General features: G+C 45.0%; 1 protein-coding gene and 1 pseudogene across 1 annotated transcript; one reads left to right on the top strand and one right to left on the bottom strand.

Annotated features, from left to right (window-relative positions):
- The first annotated feature begins 3949 nt into the window (after positions 1-3949).
- LOC110552393 (lysozyme C-like) lies at positions 3950-14088 on the top strand (annotated as a pseudogene).
- On the bottom strand, positions 5185-6549 carry LOC110552391 (protein N-terminal glutamine amidohydrolase-like). Its single transcript, XM_060376949.1, has one exon. It carries the CDS (start codon positions 6547-6549, stop codon positions 5869-5871), a length of 681 nt encoding a protein of 226 aa, XP_060232932.1. The 3' UTR covers positions 5185-5868.
- Positions 14089-24321: the final 10233 nt, after the last annotated feature.

The following is a 24321-nucleotide window of genomic DNA, read 5'->3' on the forward strand; positions in this document are numbered from 1 at the left end:
GGAGAAGGAGCTATTTTCCTTTTGGAACATGGGCCAAGTAAAAAGGTCAACTAGGTGCTTTCTCTGCCTCTCTGAACTAGTAGATGTTCAGCTGAGCATCTGGCTCCTGAGTGTTTTTTTGTTTGTTTGTTTGTTTTTTAAATTAACAAATGTAGGCTCCTCTCTAATACATGTGCTGATCTAGTTAATCTAGAATACTGTTTAACATGCACCTTGTACCCTTAATGGAAATGTCACCTAATACAGGAATATAGATACCTCAGGACAGCTAGGGCTACACAGAGAAACACTGTCTCAGAAAAAAGAAAAAGAAAAGGACTGAGAGAGAGAATAAAGCAAAGAAAAGAAAAGAACATAAAAAAACATGTAATGCTTTTTTATACAATTTCTCATGTCAAGTTCATTTTAATATTAATACAGAAAGAGCAGTATTTCAGAAACAAACTCAAGGAGTGGTCACAGAAACTATGGTGAAACAAGATGGTTAATACAGAGCATCACTGCAAACTAAAACAACAAAGTTGTCCTCACAGATCGATGATGTTATGAACCAGGAGGCCAGAAAACATTTTCAGAAAAAAAGAAAAAGAAAAAAAAGAGTGTGATGCCTGGGATGAGAGACACTATCTCACTTCCTTGATTTCACTCTCATTCAACTCTGAAAATTCAGAACAATTCAACCTAATTCAACTACGTGTGGGTGTAAACCTGTTCATTGTAAATGGAAATTTCACAATATGTTTGTAATTCATCAATCTTGTCTCTGAGATTCAATTTGACTTCAGTGGGGAGGTAGGGATGGTCTTTCTGAGTTAAAAGCAAAAAAGAAACTAACAACCCCCCGACATTCTCTATGAATCAGTTTCTATATTTCTCAAGAAAATACAGTTAAAAAAACCCAAACCAACCAAACAAACAAACCAAACAAACAGGGGATTCCTGAGACTAGATCCAGTCTCTGCCTGAGATGGACATTAAGTGGTTATTGCTGAGGCTGAGGCCATAATTCAGAAGCTGCAGGCTCCTCTCCTGAGCTTTTGGCCTCCAAGATGGAGCAATGCATGCTCAGTGTCCCCAGCAGCTGTGTGCCTCCAGGAGGCTTCTTGCCATTGCCCTGGTTCTCATGTAGAAATGAGTGCAGAACATCTCCTCGCTCTTCTAGTAACTGTGTTCTTAAGGCAATCACATTTTTAATAATACCATAATTTATATTTTTTTCAAGTATTATAAGCATTATGTTATAGCATGCAGCTTATTCTATGAGATATTTTCTTTTATCTCTGAAATATACAATATACTTTGCGTTTTATTTTACGTGTTCCTGAGCTCCTATTTTCTAAGTTCTTCTTTCTCAACATGCGCTTTCACCTGTCTTTCAGATTAATGGTTTTTGGAAGGTATGTGGTGACCTTGGGTTAATTTTGTATAGCCTTAAACACTAAGAAGCTAACTGGAAAATCTGTGACCTGGGTAGGCCACGTCAGAGGCAAATAAGTGGAAATGGCCATTTTGCTGATAGTCACAAGTGTTGGCACCAGCAGTTCTTGTCTCCTCCTCAGAACATTTACCACAGAAGGAAATCACACTGAATCCTGCCTGGAGCTCTTATGTCAGGCAGTAATCAGGTTGCAGAGAGGAAGGTGGAAAAGGGTCCTGGCTGAGGTGCAGAATGCAGCTTTTCTTTTAGCTCCACATTTGCATTATGCCATTCTAACTCTGATTGGAGCCACTCTGTCTCTCTGTACTGGCATTTCACGAACTTTGTATGAGAGAATACGAACAAAGGTCTACTCACCCATATAGGGCACCAACAATAGATCAAAGCAGTAACTCAGCAATGTCCAACTCAGTGAACCAACAAGGGTATTTACTTGCAGAATGTAAATGAGAGAACACTTAGAGAATCACCGGCAACCTAAAACAGCTGGCTACATCACTGTAAATTCTCACATCTTCATGACCACATCATTGAAGCTGCATCATGGAGTTTCCCACGTTACACCCAAGGTCACGAGCTGTTGGGAAAGAACAGAAGGAAGTAATGGCTGGAATCCATGATGGGGCTCTTGGGACTGTCCCCTCCTCTGCCTACTCAGAAATGTTGACAACCCTATTATCATTGCTGGGATATTCTACTCCGCCCATTGCCCAGGCTACCAGGTGTGCTCTCTACATCAAGGCGGTGACCCTCTTCTGTGGAGGACAAAGCCACACTACAGCAGCCTGTAATCAACAGGTGCCAGAATGCATTCTACCACTGAACGACATCCCAGTCCCAGGCTGTGTCTCGAGTCTCACATCCAGAGTGTCCGATGCATTCTCTCCAAAAAGGGATTGTCTCGTTCTTCCTCTGGGGTCACTGAAGGGACAGCAACCTCTTCTCCCTCCCAGAAAAGAAGACCAAAGCATCTAAGTGACTTCTAACCTGTCCTGGTGCCCATGGGCTGCCATAGAGTGCTGCCTCCAGATTCTCTTAGTGTTTTCCAGGTGGCAGGGCAGGATCCAGGCTCCTCCTCCTTGATTTCTGTGGGCACCTGGGGATTTGCTTCCCCACATCTTAAATTCCTGTTTTTCTTCCTCTATGGGATACATCTCATGAGGCTTTTTTCATTGTTACTGCCTTTCCCAAATATTTTTAGGTGAATTGGCTGGGTTGGGGCCCCGTGTCCAGCACACTTCCTCTAATCCAGGTTCCATGTATATTCTATAGATTATCGTAAGTGGTGGCAAAACTTTGACCTTTAAAGTTGGCTTCCACTGTGGGGGCAAAGTCAATTAGCTGACCAATCCACAGTCAACTCCCAACATTCTGGCCTAAAGCCCACAACGCTCATCATAATTAATTTCTCAGTTCTGGTAGAAGGCCTCAGTTCTGATTTGGAAAGTCCTCAGTTATTTCCTCCCATGGCCCTGACCAGTGAGCATGCTGATGGTTTCCTCAAGTCACACCACTAAGAGCACAAGGGATCCAAGTCATGGCTCTTTCCATCTCTGCATCAGCACCAAGCTCTATCCCTCTGGACATGAGAACTATACACAGACTCCTAACTTTCACCCAGCTGTAAAGATGAATTAAGGAAATCCCAATGTGGCCCGCAGCTCTGGTGTGCTCTGAGCCTTGGTGTGAACCAGAAAGCATGCGGGGCCTTACTCTTTCCTCTTCTTATATCAAATGATGACAAGTGTACTGATCTTCTATTCCTTTGCTTATGCTAGATGACATAAATGAGTAACTCAAAGGAAAGAATGAAAAAGAAAAAATCAGAAAGCTGGTTACTGGGCATGGTGGCCCATGTCTTTAATGCCAGCACTCAAGAGGCAGAAGAGCTCAAGGACACCCTGGTCTACATAGCAATTTCCAGACCAGTCATAGTTGCAAGTGAGACCTTGTCTGGAAAAAAAAAAAATCAAACCACTAGTTTACAACAATTCAAAATGTATAATTTTATCAAGAAAGTCTATAAAAAACTGACTAAGCAAATTCATATCACACTAACTATTAAGAAATTAATTTTATGATAAGGTCTATTAAGATAATATTAAGAGAAAAATGAATACCAAATAGTAAATGCACACTGAACAATTTAATTTAAAAGATTGTTGTCTTATAGTCACTTTATTTTAAGCAGTAAAGTCTAACCACTTTGTTTCTCTTTACACTGCTCACATTTAAGATAAAGTAGCTCTAACTTCCTGCTCTGGAAGCAGGGCTAGCTCTCAGTTCTCTGCGAGCCAGCTCTTTACAGTGTCATTACATTGTGCTTTATAGACCAGAGTCTCTGTTCGAACATTGGGAGGAAAAATGCTTTAGAAGTTTGTGGATCGTCCTGGTTTGCATGAAGCTCAAAAGGTAGCATCCCTAAACCCTAGAGGGTGAAGGGAGTTAGAAGATGTTTGAATACCTGGGCCTGGTTGCCGTTGGCAGCTGCTGAGGTGATTCCCAGGCAGCATGAAGGCTCTCCTTATTCTGGGGCCCCTCCTGCCTTCTGTCATCTCCAGGGAAAGGTCTACAACTGATGTAAATTGGCCAGGACACTAAAGGAAGTTGGACCAGATGGCAGCAGAATCAGGGGAATCAGTCTGGCAAACCGTCAGTCTCCTCAGCTTCATACCTTCACAAAATACCATACAGAGCATATGAGGGGAGGAATAGATGATCAGAAAGGGGGAAGTAGGGTTGATTATGAAAGCAACAGAAGAAATACTAATTGAGTATTTTCAGAAGCACCTTATCTTGCTTATTATCATAAAATTACGTACATTATAAAAACATTCTCCTAGGGCCCCTTTAAAGCTAAGGTTTTGAAATGCAAGTGGTGGCCCTCAACTGTAGTTCCAACTGCTCAAGAGCTAGAGGTGGAAAGTTTGCTGGAGCCCAAAGTAGCCTGAGAAACTCAGTGAGCAGAAGCGAGGCCAGTTAGATGGTTCCCCTGATAAACACACTTGCTACTCAAGTCTGGTGACATGAGTGTAAATCCCAGACCCCAGGCAATGGTGGAAGGAGAAAACTGACTCCAAAGTTGTCCTCTAGGCTCCATTTGAGCATGTCACACACACACACACACCACACACATTTAAAAACCTAGATGAAGACTGCTAAAGTATTAAGATGTCATAAGTTAATATCTTTACGCTTATAAAGCAAGCTACCAATAAAAGTATAATTTTATTGGTTATACTTTATTGGTTATACAGCTACCTACAAGGTATACGGTATAAAACATTGAGTCTACCTATTACTAAAACAATTCTTTTCAGGGATGTGTTTGGCCAAGTGGGGGAGTGGTTTTAGCACACAAGCTATAAACTACAAACATGGAGACCAAAGCACGGACTATGGGATATTTCTGATCAGCAGCCGATGCTGGTGTGATAATGGCCAAACTCTGTCAGCACTGAATGCCTGCGGACTACCCTGCAGGAGGAAGACAAGACAATACTGTAGGATATCACAGACCCTCTGTGGATACTCACAAGAAAGACACTCAGCACCGATGCCAGAACTTTGGCTTCATCCCAGACCAGAAGCCTTCCAGCCTTCCACCTCATCCTCTAAGCAGTGACTACTGTAAATAAGAACTGAGGGTCTGGTGACATTCACATGGAGCCTCTGCTTGTACCCATAAGTCCTGGGTTCTGTCCCCAGGCAAGGGAAAAAATGAACAAAAACTCTTTTTTTTTCTTTTTAATTTTGAGTCAGTTTTATTTAAAACTATGTATATAAACAGGCCAAACAACACTCACAGAAGATATTTGCAACTTTTTTAAATACTGTAGTCCAAAAAGACTAATACTGATAGCTGATTCAGCTCACAACAGTGTCCCTTTCCAGGCAGCAGAGCTCTCTCTAGAAATGTTTTACAGATACCTCTAACGGGCAACAGATTCTTAGAGCCATAGGCCACAACCCTGTGCTCAAGGAGTTTAGAGTATAGCCAGACAGGAAGGAGAGAGAGCAGACAAAAGGAGCTGGCTTGAAGTCCACACTTCTGGTTAAACAAAAGCAATTGCTGGCCTAGGTCATCGCATGTCTCAGCCAGTAAGCCATGGAAGTATCTTAACAACCACGTACCACGTGTGGCATGTCATCAGGAAAGCTTTTATTTTGCTGTGTGTCTATGTCTGAGGCTGGTGACTAACTGATTTAGGGTTGGAGATAGTACTCTGGGGTAGATCCTAAGCTAAAAAAAAAAAAAAATTGGGGTTGGGGGGGCTACTCACTCATTTTTGTTTTCATTAATGTTTCCCATCACATTTAATGATTAAAATATACCTCTAAGCTGCCTGTGCCAGGCTGCTCTACTAAATGGAAGGATGACTTATTCATATCCTAGAGCTTCTCTAGTTCCACAAGAACTAGCATCAGGCTCAGTAGCTTTTACTGCTGAACCGATGCACAAACTCAGACATTGTGTAGACAGTTCCCCATCCTACTTCAGGGTCCAGGCTGAGGAAGTCGTTCAGGTTCATTTTGGAGTCTCCAGTTTCAATGCAGGGGTACTCTGGAGGAGGCTCTCTCCAGTTCCCACTGGACTCTTTCACGTGAGACCGGTCAGAGGCAAAGTTCTTCAAGTAGCAATCAGCACGAACCACTCTAAATTTCCTCCTAAACTGTGGAAGAATGTCATCATCAGACTTAAGGGCATCTTCTACGTAAATGTTGAAAGGGCAGGGAAATGGCAAGAGAGCATCAAGATCATAAATGAAGCTCTGTCCTTCACGTGACACGTGAAGCAGAATGACATGATAATCCCAGATTACAGGTCTGTTCCCAGGTCTTCCCTGCTGTTTCCAAATAGGTACCATCTTCTCATTTGATATGGAGACAGCATGACATTCTTCCAAGGGATACTGGTTGTGGGTTTTGATGTATTCACAGAGCTTCCAAATGTTTTCTTCACAATAGCAGCTGCTGTAGACACACACTTCCTGCATTGGGCAGGCTGGCTGGTAGTGCGGGGCCATGGCCGAGGGGCGTCCCCCTCCATGGCCCAAAGCCACAAGTGGAGAGATCAGATCCTGAACCAGCCGAACAAAAACTCTTGTCATAAAATGTTGGTACCTAACATACACATATTTCTAGAGTTATCTATAAATGTCTTTTAAATTGCTTCTATTATTATTTGGTTCAGAATAATGCATTCTTCATATTTCCTTAGGGATGGTTAAGGGAAAATTGGATTCTATGTCCTTTTATTGTAAAATGCTCTTAAAACACAGAAAATTAGATATTAGTACAATGGATATCCATGTGATTACACATTTTAAATGATTTTTAGTATTTTGCCTAAAGATTATATCTGTGTGTGCATACATATATACACACGAATTCAAACACATTCAAAGATATCAATGTTTTGAATTCACTTTAAAATTAGCTATATCAAAATATAGATTTATGCATTAGGTAATACATTGCTGCTAGAATAAATTCAATACATGATGTATTTTATTTCTAAATTCTTTAGTTTGTGTCTCCAAAAAACAGTACTCTTACTGATAATGATTGTCACTCCTGAAAATTAAATTATGGGTTTATGGATTGGAAAAACTGACATTTGCTTTTTACAAGAAGAACAATGTGCCACAGTCCTATAATATTAACCCTGATGCATAGTAGAAAGAAAGAGACGGGGCTGTTAGGTCATGATCCTAACAGCACTGATGTCGTTTAATACTTAAATATTAAAATTAAACAACGGTTAAATATTTAAATGTTAAGATTACCTGAAATAAACATTAATTTTTTAATTTGTTATTTTACTTTAAAACACTTGGCAGTATATTATAATCTACAACTAAAGGATAAAGCTTTGAAATTCAAATAAGAAAATGTAGCAGCTTCAATATAAGTTTCCGGTGGCTTATCAACATTACTGACTTTTGGTATGTATTCTTCCAGAATGCATATCAATCATGTGTGAATAATCAAATTATATCATGCACATACAAATACTTAATGTGTGCTTGAAAAAGTTCAATTCATACATATATCTTGCTTTGTAATGTGAGTCTCACCACTCAACATTATTGCAACAAATACAAATTCTGCATTATCATTTTTTTAAAGAGTGAATAAAATTCCCCTGTGTGTTCACGCTGTCATTTAATGACTTAGCTGTTACAGTTAAGCACTTAAGATTGTTTCCACTTTTCCCTTTCATAAATTGCTGTGGAAAGGTTCCTGCTACGGACAGATTCGGGTACTTTTCATACCATTAAATTTAGAGTTAAAGTTCCTATTTTCAAACTTAGAGTTGTTTGTTTTGTGATTTCCCTTTGCATGTGTGTGCGCACTGCACGTGTGCCTGGCGTTCAAGGAAGTCACAGGAAGGCTACCGATCCCCTGACACTGGAGGGGCAGATGGCTATGGGTTGTGAGCCACCGGGAGTGTTCTTGGAATCAAATTTCTTCCCCTGCAAGAGCAGCTGACGCTCTTCGGTGCCGGGTCATCTCTCCAGGACCTTCTTAGTTTCCTAGGATAAACGCTCATTGCAGAAATTCCGAGCGAGACGCTATGAGCATGTTTTACGTGAGGGTGAAGTACAAAGAGAAGCTTCCGTCATAGTGGTTAGTAATTCCAGAACTCCCAATGACTTTATTAAGTGACACAAAAGGAGTCCTTTGTGTCAGGATAAAAGGGACGGAACAAAGAAAATCTTGCCTTGGACAGTCACAGAAATGTGGACGATGGAGAGAGTAATGTCTTGGCATTCTTGCTCAACCGAATAGAACAAAGCTGACCAAATCTAACGTGAAAAATGCGTTTCCTGTGATGTCTCCTCTGTTCCTCATCCTTCTCTCGCTTTGCAGCAGGAGGACACCAGGATGGCTGTAGCTTGTGCAGAGAAGATGGTGAAGGATCAACGAGGTGTGAGTGTGTGGTATGTTCTCATTATTCACGGCGGAAATTGCCAGGGGGTGGTGTTGCATGCCTTTAATTCCGGCACCCGGAAGGCAGAGGCAGGTGGATCACTGTGAGTTCAAAGACAACCTGGTCTACAAATAGATCCCGGGACAGCCGGGGCTATTACACAGAGAAACCCTGCCTCAAGAAACAGAAACAAAACCAAAACAAAACAAAGCACAAGTTTCAAAGCAGCCATCAGGTCAGGTCAGCCACCCTCGTCTCCTGTCAGCACTGCTGGGGTGGTGTCCCTGCTCTCCAAAATGACTGCAGTCACGTTTCTACCCCAAACACAAGCCACGCCCCTTTCCTGTCTGCTCACTTTCGATCCTCCTCTGCTCTCAGCAAATTTGCAAAAAATGGATCCTTGGAAAAATTATGAAGTTTATTACTTGACTTTTTTACAAACGTTTGATGCCCAGAAGCTATCCTCGAGTCTTATAAACATTTCGTATACAAAAGCTATCACTATCTCCCTTTCCTCTGTTTCTAACCCTTCTAGAGTCACCGGGGTCTCACCTTTTATTCTCTTAGGTTGCTCGCCACCTAAGCTCTCCCCGGAGCCCAGTGCCATCAGCCGCCTAGATTATTTGTCAGCTTTCTAGAAGTCCCGCCTTGCCAAGTCTGGCGTTTTTTTAAACCCACCAGTACAGGGTTTTTTCAATGTTTGTGACATTTATGTATTTATTGGGGAGGTGCACGTGTGCCACAGTGTGCGTGTGGAGGTGAGAGGTCAACTTTCAGGAGTTAGTTCTCTCCTTCCACAGCGTGAGCTTCAGGAATCAGACTCAGATCTGGCAGCAAATGCATTTACCCACTGAGTCATATAACCAGCCCTAAAGTGGCTCCTAAGAAAGATTTTGATCCTATTATCCCTGATTTAAAATCGGCAGCTAGTTTCCCACTATTTCTAGATCCCGCTGCCATTGGGGTTAGCAGCCAGGCCTGGCCCTGCTCCCTCCAGCCCTGTGTCTTCCCATTTTCAGCAGACACCTCCGCACTTCTGGGAATGACTTGCTCTTGCCTTCCAACCTGAAATGCTTTCAGTGCCACATTGCCTCAGTTACCACATCTCTCTGCCTTGGCTGCCTTCAACTCATCATTCAGGTCACAGGAGGAGCCTCTCACCCAGGATTGTCACCTCTGCCTGCCCATTACTCCCGCTCCCACTGTTGCTCCAGTTCTATATGATTTATGACAGTAAAAAGGTGCTCAGACCTGAAAGACTTTACCCAGCAGTATATCAAAGCAGAGGCTGAGACTCATAGCCAAACTTTTTGCAGAGTGCAGAGAGTCTTATGAAAGAAGGGGGAGATAGAAAGACCTGGAGGGGACAGAAGCTCCACAAAGAGAGCAACAGACCCAAAAAATCTGGAGCACTTGCCATTCACAGAGGACTTGGGTTCAGCTCCCAGCACCCACATGCTGGCTCACAACCATCACTGACACCGGTTCCAGGGGATCCCACACCATCTTTTGACATCTAAGGGTACCATGCCTGAAAATGGTACCAGTACATACATGCAGACAAAGTGCTCGTATACACACAATAAAAGCAAATACTTAAAAAAAGACACAGAGGAAGCACTATTCCTAATTGTCTGAGAAAGCGCCAGATAGACTTCCAAAGAGGTTGTACAAGTTTACATTCCCACCAGCAGTGAAGGAGGGTTCCCCATTCTCCACAACCTCTCCAGCATGTGTTGTCACTTGAGTTTTTCATCTTGGCCATTCTGATGGGTGTGAGGTGAAATCTCAGGGTCGTTTTAATTTGTATTTCCCTAATGGCTAATGAGGTTGAACATTTCTTTAAGTGTTTCTCTGCGATTCGATATTCCTCTGTCGAGAATTCTCTGTTTAGCTCTGTTTCCCATTTTTTTTTTTAATTGGATTACTTGGTTTGTTGTTTTTCAGCTTCTTTAGTTCTTTAGATATACTGGATATTAGCCCTCTGTCAGATAAAGGGTTGGTGAAGATTCTTTCCCAATCTGTAGGCAGTTGTTTTGTTTTGATGACGGTGTCCCAAATTTGCTCAAGTACACAACAAGGACATTTGCTCAACCATGTTTATAGCAGCTTTATTTGTAATAGCCAGAACCTGGAAACAACCCAGATGTCTATCAATGGAGGAATGGATACAGAAATTGTCGTATTTTTACACAATGGAATACTACTCAGCAATCAAAAAGGAGGAAATCATGAAATTTGCAGGCAAATGGTGGGATCTAGAAAAGATCATTCTGAGTGAAGTATCCCAGAAGGAGAAAGACAAACATAGTATATACTCACTTATATAGACCTATAAGATATGATAAACATAATGAAATCTATACACCTAAAGAAGATAATCAAGAAAGTGGACATGGGTGAAGATGATCAATCCTCATTTAGAAAGACAGATGGGATGTGCATTGAACATATGACAGGAGTTTACTGCAGAAGGCATCTGAAAGACTCTACCTAGCAGTGTTCCAAAGTAGATACTAAGACTCATAACCAAACCTTTGGCAGAGTGCAGGGAATCATATGAAAGAAGGGGAGTTAGTATGACGTGGAAAGGCTAGGAGCTCCACAAGGACCAAATATATCTGGGCACAGGGACTTTTCTGAGACTGACATTCAACCAAGGACCATGTATGGATATAACCTAGAACCTCTGCTCAGATGTAGCCTGTGGTAGCTCAGTAACCAATTGGTTTCCCATAGTAAGGGTAACAGGGACTATTTCTAACAGGAACTCAATGACTGGCTCTTTGACCTCCCCACCCCCCAAGGGAGGAGCAGTCCTGCTAGGCCACAGAGGAGGGCTTTGCAGCCAGCCCTGAAGGTACCTGATAAACCAGGATCAGATGAAAGGGGAGGAGGTCCCCCCCAATCTGTGGACTTGGAAAGGGGCAGGGAGGAGCTGAGGGAGGGAGGATGGGATTGGGAGGGAATAAGGGAGCAGGATACAGCTGGGATACAAAGTTAATAAAATGTAACTGATAAGAAAAATAAAAAAAAGACACCGAGCAGGTCATGTTTAGGAATATATATATGCACGTGTGCACACACACACACACACACACACACACACACACACACACATGCATATAATAACAATTAATTTAAAAAGAGGCCATAAATTTAAAAGAGAGCAAAGAGGGGTGTATGACATGACTTGGAATGAGAGAAGGGAAGGGGGAAATGTTGTAATGACATTATGATCTCAGAAATAAAAGAAATAATTCTTTCAATGTCTAACAAATATATAGTTAAGAATGCCAGACAGGGTGTTACATACCTTTAATTTCAGCACTTCACCTTTAATTTCAGGCGGAGACAGCCAGATCTCTCAGTTCAAGGACAGCCTCATCTACAGAGCAAGTTTCAGGACAGCTGTCTTGAAAAACAACAAAACAAAACAAAATATAGTTAAGGGATTAAGACCCAGGATGCCTCTCACAAAAACATTGACACTTCCGTATGGCTGCAGACATGGGTGAACATTCAGTGCTCCTACGCAGAGAGGTTCTCATCTTTGACACTGTTCTTGGCAAGCACTTCAGACGTGCCCTCCCTCTCCTTCCTGCCTCTCCTGTGGTCTCCTCAGTCTCCAGTGCTGAAGATCCACCATCACCCTCTCTGCCTGCTACATTCCCTTTAACAACGTAGAGGGCCCTGCCTCTCTCCTCTCTCCCCGTCCTTCATGCTGCTTCTGCTGTGCTGCAGGATATCGAATCACACTGTGAACCCCAGACTGTGCTCTTTACTGAAAAAGAACCTGCTTCTAGTTGTGGTGTGGCCCAGCCCTGCCACACACCTTTAATCCAAGAGCTTTCTGCTTGAGTGTTGTACATAGGATTAAATAAAGTTAACTGTAGGGGGAGAGGTGGAGCAAGAAAACAGCTGAGAGGGAGTGAAAATGGGGGGGAAAAAGGAGAAAGGAACAGGAAGACAGGTAGGCTAATATAGAGACCCATGTGAGGTGGAAGGGAGGGGCATTCAGTATGGAGAAAAAAAAAGTTTTGAGACCTTATGAACAGGGATAACTTGTTGATTGATTGAATAAAATGGATATTCTGACTGGGAAACACCACTTTAAGCAGCTGGGCTGCTTCCATTTTACTGCTTAAGCTGCCAGGAAGAGCTTTATCCATTGAATGCTTAAATATATATATATATATATTTAAAGTATTAATTTATATCTCTAAGTGTGTGGGTGTTTGCCTGTATTTAGGTCTATTCAGCTTGTGTGTAGCTGGTACCTGTGGAAGCCAGAAGAGGGCTTCAGCTCTCCTAGAACTGCAGTTATAGACAGCCGTGAGCTGCCATGTGGGTGCTGGGAAGCAAACCTCTGGACGAGCATCCTTGCTCTCAGCCACTGAGCCCTCTCTCCAGCCCCTGCTCTTTTCAGTGGTAGATACCCAGCTGACAGTTCCCTGCTTGTTCTGTTCCCCAGGGTGAGGGAGAGGGGCTTCCCTCACTGTACTGACAGCCCCACACCCTGCAGAGCCTCCTCACTACTCCAGTGGGTTCTTCACTTTGCATCAGTGCTGGATCCCAAGAACACAAGCACGTGCACACGCTCAAATACCTCTACACCTCAAGCATTCCCAGCCCTCCAGGGACTGTGTGCGTGAGAAATAAAGTAATATATGCCTTGTCACATAGAGACAATCAAGAGACTGTCGCCCATAGTCACAGATTCATGGACACGTGGAAAATAATTTCTTGTGTTCGCTGCTCAGTGTCACAGAGGCTCGCTGGCTGGGTGTGAACGGAAAGTGTGTTCTATAACTGTCCTTGTCATTCCTCACCCTTGTCTTTCAGCTCTGCTGCAGGATGACATCACTCAAGCCATACAATGTGCAAAGAGGGTTGTGAGAGATCCATAAGGCATTGGAGCATGGTATGTTGGAACTTTGGAAGGGAAATTGCTGGTTCTGTTGATGTGTGCAGTGAGTCTCTCTAGGGCCCACGTGTCATTCTGAGAACTTCGGGTCCAAATGGGGGCTTTTCCTGCATCATTAATTTTAGGGATTTCTGCAGATTGTGAGAGTTCCCACACATGACTACTTCCTGGTCAGGTCTCCAGAGTAGCTGTTGGATCAGTGAACTGTACAGTACATATGATTTGACACAGATCTTCAGCATCCTGTGTGCTCCTGAGCGATGGGAGGGGATCAAACTGCTGTGTAGACATAGCTCCCCCAGTCAAGAGCAGTTTCTGGTGCAGCGATAGCCTGTGTTTCACACTAGACCTTGGCCAGAGGCCAGTCTCAATGCTGTCAGTTACACTCTTCCCCTTCCCCCAAGGTATGTGTGTGACAGAGGAGACAGATGTTAACCATTTATCCCCCTGTCTCACTTTCCTCCACAGGGTGGCATGGAGAAACCACTGTCAAAACCGAGATCTGTCTCAGTATGTTCGGGACTGCGGAGTCTAACCACTATGTGCTTCACTTCAGCTCTTGCTGTCTCTTTCTCACTATAGGAGCAGTCATGAGAAAGGTCACACTTCCTTGCTTTCCCCTTCAAACAAACAGAATCTACACAGAAACAGGAGCAGAATGGAGACATTTCCTACGAGGCTTAATGCCGACATCCATGTCCATTGTGTTCCACAAGCCTCCAGCGTTCAGTTAGCTAGTGCAGTGGATGCTGGTGACATCACCCAGCACTTTGGTCATCACACACATCTCTAAACATCAGTTCTTCACCAGTGAAGAAATTCACATTAAGTTTAATCAGAATTAACATAAATCTCCCATGTTAGATAAAAATACAACAAATATTCACAGGAGACAAGGTAAAATGGCAGCTGTGTGAGCTCCAAGGCTTTGCATATGGTTCAATATCCAGACACTTAGAACAGCCACTGTGGTGGGCAAGGAGGGTTTGAAGGGAACAGAACTCTGAGTGGATGACAACTGAGACTCCCTGAACTCAGAACCTTGTTGTGATCAAATGTGTGACCTTTCCAAACAGTGCTTTCTTAGAGCTGGCCCATTTATACTGCTTAAAAAGTAAATTCTCAACCCATGTGCAGTCTGTTTTAACCCTTGAGAGAATGTTCCCATGCCTCTTGCTGACCATGAAGGTATTCAGGAGGGACTAGTGAGCTGTGCTTGAACTTAACTTTCTTAAGTAGCTTCATGCCCATGAACTAACTCTGAGACAGAGGAGCTTGTATCAGCAAATAACCACAGGAGCAAAGCAAACACATTGTGAAAAACTACAAACAACATTGAATGCTTTCCGATGCACACCTTTTTCATGGCAATCAGTCACTGTTTGAGGCTGCTGACTCCTGCTACACTATCAATACTGGAGCCTCACCAGGACTCTTCTTGAATATCCTGTTGTTGCACTGTGTTATGGAGATCCTGAAGTTTGGATCTACAGGACCAGCCCTTCACACACTCCAGCATTTCATCTGTGAGGTAGATGTTGGTATTGGCCAACTCACCGTTCTGGATCTGGGCCTGGTGGGTAGCTGAGTGGCTCAGCCCCCCAGGTCTCCTGAACCTGCATCACCAGGGGGAGCTCTCCAGCACTGCCCTGGCTAGCTCACTCAACTCCACAGCCTGCAAAGTGCAGGCTGACTCAACAGTGCCCTCTCCACCAGGACCCGCTCTACTGTGCTACCCAGGCAAGGTTCAACTGGTATTCAATAGGGTCTCCATCCTCACCCACACACAACCAGTTCCCACCCACACCCTCAACTACAGATAACCAGTGCCTATAGAGTCACCCACACATAACCATTGCCCACGTCTCCACCTGTACATAACCACTGCCTACATCTCCACCTGTACATAACCAGTGCCTATAGACTCACCTACACTTAACCAGCTGAATACTACGGGGGGGAACTGGAAAGCAGTTGGATCAGTCTCCCTATGTCCCTAACAGGCCCTTGACACAGGGAACCACTTCTGCTTTCAGGGTCTACTAAGACTTAGCTGGCTCTTAGATTGTGATGTCCCTTCTCAGTGTGAAAACACCCTGGTTTCTGTGCATGACTGATTTTACGTTTATATTTCTGTCTTTTCTTTTTCTTTCTTTCTTTACTTATTTATTTATTCAATGTATTTATTTCTGTTTTTACACACTTGCTATTCTCTCTCTGCCTTTTTCCACTTATTAAACATGATCTGAGTATATGGAATGAAAAATGCCAGAAGCAAACAATTGGAGCTGTGAGGACTTCCTGTCCTGCCCCACATGTGTGGAAAGCCCCATTGCTCTGCTCTGTTCTCCCCAGCACATGAGTCAAACGCTTCTCCAGTGTGTCCACACTGTGTAGACCACACACCTCCTAGTCACTTAAGACCAAGCCAGGCATCCCTTTCACCTTGTCAGTATCTGAGTGCTCATGGGACACTATTTAATTCTTGCTTATTTTAGTTTACTGAATGTAATAATTAATAACCCTGTTACCAGTTGTTAGCCTCTTACTGTCCTACACTCATGGATTAAACATTCTCATGGGAATACATATGGACAGAAGGCACAGCGTATATGGGATTCGGGATACTAGCTGTGGTTTCCATCTGATGGTGTAACCATCGGAACTAGAACAATCGGTGAGTTGCATGTGATTTGCTAATCAAGAATGGACTTGATTCATTCTTGCTTCATCCTTGGAATTGAGAGCACTTGTCAGTTAACTATGCTTCCCTCTGAGCTGTGAGACAATGACAGTCTGTTCAAAACTCCCGGCACCAACCCATCTAAGAGCTTCTAAAGCTCTTAAGAAACTGCTCGGTCAGAACACAGGGCGGTGGGAGCAAGATGCCTCCTTCCAAGCCTGGTGACCTGGACTGCACATGATGGAAGGGGGAAATGGACCGCAGCAAGTTGTCCTCTGACCTCCATATGAGCTCCACAGCACACATGACCACGTGCACACAAGCACACTGACACCTGTGTGCATTCATGTCATTTTTAACTTCCACTGAGCTGCACTGTGTCATGGTCATGTCTGGTCTCAGATGATCTTATGGTGATTACTGCCAGGCGGGATTTTCACGCAGAGGCAGCAGGCTCCTCACTAGCATGTGGACTGATAAGGTAGGTCAGTGCTGACCAAATTATCTCAGTGGTTGCATCCTCCCCACAAGAGACCTTGTGCCTCTGCTCTGGGGTTCCTGCTCAGGAGGGAGTGCACAGAATCCCTCAGCTCTTTCAGGAAGTGTGTTATCTTAATCACTGAGGCTTATTTTGTTCCTTGCTCATTATTGTAGTGCTTTCCTCCTCTGGTCTCTCTGAGGCACTCATTGTAACTCATGTTTCATTTTCTGTTGCTCTGTTTCCTCTTAGTCCCTTCTTCTGCTTTGTTTTTCCTTTGGTGGCTTCTGCCTAGTACTGGTGATCTTTGGTTGACTGTGTAGTGTCTTAAGCGCTAAGGAGCTGAATGGAAAGCCTGAGGTCAGGGTTGGTCCTGCCAGAAGAAGCTGAGCAAACATGGCTGTTTCTTTGTGGGCCTAAATATTAGCATAACTGAGCATTTCCTCCTGCTCTAAAGCCCCTTTCCTGGGGGATCACTGTGTCAGAATTAGAAGCACTCAGTTCAAAAGGAGCTGGTTGGTGGTGATGGCTTAGTGGTGGACACCTGCAATCCCAGTGCTTCTGCGGCTACGGCAGGAGGACTACCTCAAATTAACGGCATCTTCACTTTGACTCTCAGATGCCTGTTCATGATGAGGTCAATCGCCTCACCCGCGTTACGCAAAGCACTTGCATGGGTTCCATCCCAGCCATTCAGTTCTTCTCTGGTTATCAAAGTTCACAGCCTTGCGTTCATGCTTTCTAAGCTGCTCTTCCCATCGTCCATCCTTTACGGTCCAAATGGGTAGCTGCTGAGTCTCGGGGCCTCAAGATCCGGGAGTTCATCTGCTCCACACAGAGACTGCGCAGTCTTCCCACTCACACCCTTCCATACAGAGCCTCTTCCACTGTAACTAGTGTCTTCATGTCGCAAAGCTCCATTCTGCAGAGAGTTGGGCAGCAGCTTCCTTATATCCTAAATTCCCATCTTCCTCTCTCAGTCACAGAATTCTGTTGTCAGCCCAGAGGTGGCACTGCCCACACCTGCTGGGGCCTCCCATCTCAGTCAGTAATAGAGAACCCCCATGCGGTGGGAGGAACAACTCGGCTCCATCTGGGCCCAGATCCAGTGCTCGAGTCTGTCCACCCCAACATCCACCCCATCTCTGAGCTCCGAAGCCTGTGGAGGACCTGCTGCCACAGGACCAGATCCCGGAGCGCGCCATTGCCATCAAGGATGAAAACCTGAAGCATGGCAGGATGGAAGCCGGCGTCTGCTGTGAGCTCCCTGGGCAGCTCCAAGGAGCCTGAGAGACCCGGGGAGGCTCCGAGGGTGGCTGAGAAAGAGCAGGTGCCAGCAGAGGAGTCTGAGGAGCCTGCAGTGTCCCCAGTACAGCAGGGAAGGGAAACCCTCAGCCACTCCACTCCACACCAGAGCAGCCTGCCTGCTGAGAAGAACAAGTACGTGGTGGGGGGACGGGAAACAGAGAACAGAAAGGTGTGTGCAGTGAAGAGAGGCTGAAGTGGAGACGTGAGGGTGGTGGGAACAGCCTGATGGGAGGAGCCTGTGCTGCCACCTGAGGCCACGGTGTGCTCCTTGGCCTGCTGCCAAGGGCAATATCTGGGTCCCTGTTTCTGAAGTGGGAACAAACAGGCCAGTGTCAGACAGGCTGGATGACACACAGGAGAAGGGCCTCCGTGCAAGTCACAGCACTGAGAACAGAAAAAGAGCAACGTCAAAATCGGTTTGGGTTTACTTACTAATAAATTCATATGATTTGAATTGTGATATGAGTTCAGGCCTTTATATTCCCATGCCTGGAGTCAGGTACAGTGGCACATGGCTATAATCCCAGCACTCCGGGAGGCAAAGGTAGCTGGATCTCCCTGTGTCAAAGGCCAGCCTGGTCTACAATGTCAATGCAGAACGGCCAAGGCTACACAGAGAAACCCTGACTCCAGGCATGGGAAGAAGAAGGAGGAGGAGGAGGAGGAGGAGGAGGAGGAGGAGGAGGAGGAGGAGGAGGAGGAGGAGGAGGAGGAGGAGGAGGAGGAGGAGGAGGAGGAGGAGGAAGAAGAAGAAGGAGAAGAAGAAGAAGAAGAAGAAGAAGAAGAAGAAGAAGAAGAAGAAGAAGAAAGATGATGCCTGGATCATGTAATCGAGGTTATCCTAATTAAATAAACCTATAATTTAACTTTTTAGCTGTGGCTAAACTTTTTTGGTGGCTAGAGAAATATCCCCATGGGTAAGAGAGGACAGGCTGTTCTTCCCCAGGACCCAAAACACATCACAGCTCACATCCATCTGTACCTCAAGTCCCAGGGAACCTGGCGCCCTCTGCTGGCACATTAAGGCATTGACGCATGGGATGCTCATCTGTGGAGGCAAAGCTCCCAGGTGGAGCCTGTGCTGCCACCTGAGGCCAGGGTGTGCTCCAGGCCTGTGCTGCCACCAAGGGCAATATCTGGGTCCCTGTTTCTGCAGTGGGAACAAACAGGCCAGTGTCAGACAGGCTGGATGACACACAGGAGAAGGGCCTCCGTGCAAGTCACAGCCCTGAGAACAGAAAAAGAGCAACGTCAAAATCGGTTTGGGTTTACTTACTAATAAATTCACATGATTTGAATTGTGATATGAGTTCAGGCCTTTATATTCCCATGCCTGGAGTCAGGTACAGTGGCACATGGCTGTAATCCCAGCACTCCGGGAGGCAAAGGTAGCTGGATCTCCCTGTGTCAAAGGCCAGCCTGGTCTACAATGTGAATATAGGACAGCCAAGGATATACAGAGAAACCCCGACTCAAAAACAAAAAAAGAAGAAACAAACAAAATCCCATGCCTGGATCATGTAATACAATTTGTGATGTTTTTTTTAATTGTGAAAAAACGAGGTTATCCTAATTAAATAAACCTATAATTTAACTTTTTAGCTGTGGCTAAACTTTTTTGGTGGCTAGAGAGATAGCCCCATGGGTAAGAGAGGACAGGCTGTTCTTCCCCAGGACCCAGAACACAGCACAGCTCACATCCATCTGTACCTCAAGTCTCAGGGAACCTGGCGCCCTCTGCTGGCACATTAAGGCATTGACGCATGGGATGCTCATCTGTGGAGGCAAAGCTCCCACATACATAAAGAAAGACAAACAAACAGCAACAATCCAACTTTAGCTTTTGGAGCTGACAATAATGAATTTTAAAATAACACACGATGTTTCTAATGCCCTATGAAATGCTTCAAAGAAACTCATAAAGTTACAGAGAGTTACAGAGACAAGTAGAAATGATGGCAGCAATATTCTAGAACAACACAGTGATCTGCCTGTCACTGTGGTTCCATCTTCATTTGTACATGACTAGAAGGTTTCCTAGCGTGGGGATTACTTACCTTGTTTCTGCAGAAATACAAAGGGAACTTAAGGAAGAACGGGTCACAGTCCCTCCTGGTGGGGGAGCGCGGGCAGCAGGAGCCTGAGGCAGCTGCTCCCATTTCTCCTGCAGTCAGGAAACAGGGCTGCATGAGGATGCTCGCCTCCCTTCCTCTCTGCTCATTCAGTCCTTCTGTCTGCGCCCTCAGCTCATGGACCGTCCTCCATACTTAGGGTGGGGCCTCCCGCCTGAGAGAACCCAACCTGTAAACTCCTTTGTAGACAAGCACAGGGCTGTCTCCTGGGTGATTCTGGGTCCTGCTGTGTTGTGAATCTGCATTAACCACCACAGCCAGCCCCACAGCTTATCCACTTGCCATTCAAGCATCACGTGTAAGCCATCGCCCTCCACCCCTGTGCTCATGGAATGATGACTGTCTGATCATGTGAGATCCATTCAGTCCACCTTCAGAGGTCCTGATGGTCTTCGGCAGTTCCAACAGTATTTACAAGCGTGGGTTCACTCTTTTCTAAAACCCTATAGCATCAACATCAAGTTACTGGAGACGGGCCATGGGGTCTGAATTAGTCAGGGTTCTCTGATTTATATATACATATGTTCCAGCTGGTTTAACAATGGCTGTCTACCAACGGAAAGTACAGAAGTCAATAGTTGTTCAGTCCATGAGGCTGGAGGCCTCAGATGGTCTTCCCTAAACCTGGGGATCTTGAGGAAGTAGGCTCTAATGCCAGGGAAGGAATGGACTTGCCAATCAGATTGAGGGCAAGCAGGCAAAGAGCAAAAGCTTCCTTCTTCCATGCCCTTTATATAGGCTGTCACCAGACAGGGTGGCAGAGATAAAGGTGGATCTTCCCACCTCAAAGATATGAGTTCAAAGTGGATTTTGAAACTTCAAATGATTTAATCAAAAATCCCTCATTAGTGTACCCAGCTTCTCGGGTTTTAGTCAATTGCAGATGCAGTCAAGTTGACAACCAAGAATGGCCCCATGCCATCCTGATGATCTACTAAGAGTTAATAGGCATTAGTTGAAGGAGATCATTTTCCTCTGGTATAACTACAGATAAGGTATTTCTCTATGATCTTAACAATTAGCTCTTACCCAAGCTCCTCTAAGGAGCCCCAATTCCACTGACTGGTACACATACACTTTATGTGTCGCCAGCATGCCATGGCTCCTCTCCTGTGTGTGGTGGATATGGGTGTGTATGGTGCTTGTGTGTGCATGAGGTTGAGCATTGGGGTTCAAGTGTCAGGGTGCATGTGGAGTGCAGAGGACAACCCCAGGTGCTGCTCCTTGCCTACTTCATTAGAGACCTGTTGGCTTGTTGCTCACTGCTGTGCTCACCAGGCTAGCTGGCCCTACTTGCTGCCCCTAAAGCGGCCAGGATTCTTGTCTCTGTTTCCCATTTTGCAGAAGGAACACTGGGATGACAGTTGCTGCCTACTGTCCCTGCTTTGTCTGACTTCCATGGCTTGACTCTCAGGGCCCCACTCTAGTGTTAAGCTCCTTGCCAACGAAGCCATCTCCCTGTTGCTAATATTCCCATCCTCAAAGGGTAGAATGCGGGCATGGCCGGAAAATAGCACACCTAAGGAGACCTAATCCAGCCATGCAAACAGCAAGTCCTGCTGCTCTCTCTCTCTGGGGGCTTCTGAGCTCATGATACACCCACCTCTGAAGCCCTGGACAGCTCCACCCCTCCAGCTCTGCAGCTCAGAGCATACACAGTCCCTCTCTTGGGCCAGCCCCATTCTATGGCTGCATCCTCCAAGACACCAGACCAGGGGTCTGCCATCTTCAACATCTTTGAGCCACCACCAAAATGTAGGCTTCACTGTGTGGCCTGTCAGGGCCTCCTTGGAGGAATTCTGACCTACCTGACCTGAGCTGCTCTCTGGAATCATAGTTCAAGATTCATAACCCCTCAATCTTCCATCTTCCTCACCTACAAAACCAGTAACGCGTGGACAACAACTTTGCCAAGTCCTGCTGCCAGCATGGGATGGAGGCTGGCCTCTTACACCACAATTGCATTCTCATTCTTTGCTGGCCCCAGCAAAGACTCCCGGGAAGTTGTCTATGATCAGGAAATCTCTCCAGAAGCAGTTTTAGTCCTAGCTGTCTGCTTTCAAACTGATTTGGGTCTTACTCAGGGAAGACCTGCCCTCTGGGAAGCTTTCCTATTGCTTCTGTGAACACTGGAGGCTTTTCTGTGAGGAGGTTAATCTCTTTAGCAATTGCAGCTGTTCGCTCAGCTGTCAGCAAGTTTGAACTTCCTACTTTTCCTGAACAACAACAACAACAAACCCCACCTATTTTTCATATCCTCTTGTGATGCTTTTCACTCTCTCTCTCTCACTGTAGACCTGTGTAAAAGCAGTGGTCACGATCCATCCTGAGTGCTATCAAGTTTTCAGATTTCCTCTGTTAAACAAGAGAGTCCTGTAATTTAGTTTTGCTTTAATTTTTTAATTTCTATATTTGCTGGAATTTTATTTTATGTTATGTATACAAGTGTTTTGCCTGCATGTGTGAGCACAATCCTCTTCAGAGGTCAGTGAGAGGATTGGGTCTCCTGGAGCCAGAGTTATTCATAGCTGTGAGTCTCACATGAGTGCTGGGAACTGAACCTGGGTCTCCTGCAAGTGCTGTAACCACCGAGTCATCTCTCAGCCCCAGTGCATCAGTTTAGAAATTTACCTCACTGAAGTTCTCAGGACATGGGCAGGATGCAGGCAGTTTCTTTTCAGAACAAAATACTAATGCCCTCTGTCCCAGTTACAACAAAGGGATGTGTTCTAGAAACTCTAGAATATTGACTGTGATGTAGTCCCTCACTAGTATTTTTAAAATCTGGCATTGGGCACAGAACCTATGAAATTTCCAATGCTAAGCAGTAATTCTACCACTGAACTACATCCAAGGCCTAATTTCTTACTTAGGTGTTTTTGAGGCAGATGGTGATGTTTTGTAGGAGGAAATTTTGTTGTTTTTTTAAAATTTTTTTTATTATTAGTTACATTTTATTAACTCTGTATCCCAGCTGTATCCTGCTCCCTCATTCCCTCCCAATCCTGCCCTCCCTCCCTCATCTCCTCCCTGCCCCTTTCCAAGTCCGCTGCTTGGGGAGGACCTCCTCCCCTTTCATCTGACCCTGTTTTTGTCAAGTATCATCAGGACTGGCTGCAAAGTGAGACTGACACTCCACCAAGGACCATGTATGAATATAACCTAGAACCTCTACTAGGATGTAGCCCGTAGCTAGGAGGAAATTTATTTCAAAGGTTTGTGATATGTCCTAGGCATGAAATTTCTTCTAAGTACACTGGATGGACCCAGGTTATCACTCCCAAACTGTCTTGTCTTACTCTTGTAGGTTATACCACAGGCATACATGGATGGACCCACACATGTGCTATCAGCACTAAGTGGACTCAGGGGTTGTTCAGGGAGTTGGGGGATTCCAGGGAAAGTAGGAGAGAGGTACAGCATTGGGAGTATATGACTGAAAAACACTGCATACATGCATGAAAGTTTCTAAAAATGAATTCTGCTAAACGTGCTGGAATGGGCACAGAACTCCATTTCTTCTCCCTGCCAAAGGCCATGAAAGCATGGAAAAAACAAGCATCCAGGCCAACTCAGGCCTGCACCGCTGTGACTGCAACTCTTTGGAATGCTGAGGTGGAGTTCACATGAACCTATGAGTTGGAAAGCAGCATGAGATCTATAGGGAGACATGGTCTCCTAAAGAAAAACTGTGTGAGCCAAAGAGTGCACAGAAGACATGAGGATACACAGATAGCCACCACATTCTGCATTCCAGAGGGGAAAATAGGGAACATAGAATATAGGGTAAGTGCTCACAGAAGAGGAAAAGCAAGACTGTTCTTACTCTACAACCCACAGGACACTGAGAGTCTGTGGAGGCATGGTGTCCTGGGAATATGAGGGCAGCTGGAAGGCTCCCTGTGAAAGTTAAAATGTGAGACCAGGAGAACAGCTTGCTGACTCTTCATACCCCGGAGCAGAAGAATGGCAGGACCCACCAGTGAAGAAGAGGGCTGGAGACACTGGACTTCATAGCCAGCGCAAGCTTGAGAACTGGAAAACAGCTCTCTGGTTAGCATGACATGGGAACCATTAGTCAACTCACAGCTCTGAGAAAGGAGGAAAGGCAGGTAGGAAGGTAGGGGTAGTGAGGGAAGGCAGGTAGGTAGGAAGGATGGAGTGAAGTGTTGGGGAAAGGGGAAAGGGAAAAGAGCCATAGGCTAAGGTAGATGTATAATAGAAAAATGAAGTAAAAATATGCATTCTGCACCCTAAGCCTAAACTCCCTCCTGCCCTCCCCCCTTCTCTCTCTCCTCTTTGGTGCTTATTGTTTTAATTTTTATAAGTGTGAGTGTGATACCGGCATGTATAGCTCTGCACTCCTCGCATGCCTAGGGCCTGCAGAGGCTAGAAGAGGGGGTTGGATCTCCTGGAAC

The sequence above is a fragment of the Meriones unguiculatus genome, chromosome 2, assembly GCF_030254825.1.
Source record: "Meriones unguiculatus strain TT.TT164.6M chromosome 2, Bangor_MerUng_6.1, whole genome shotgun sequence".
Lineage (NCBI taxonomy): Eukaryota > Metazoa > Chordata > Mammalia > Rodentia > Muridae > Meriones > Meriones unguiculatus.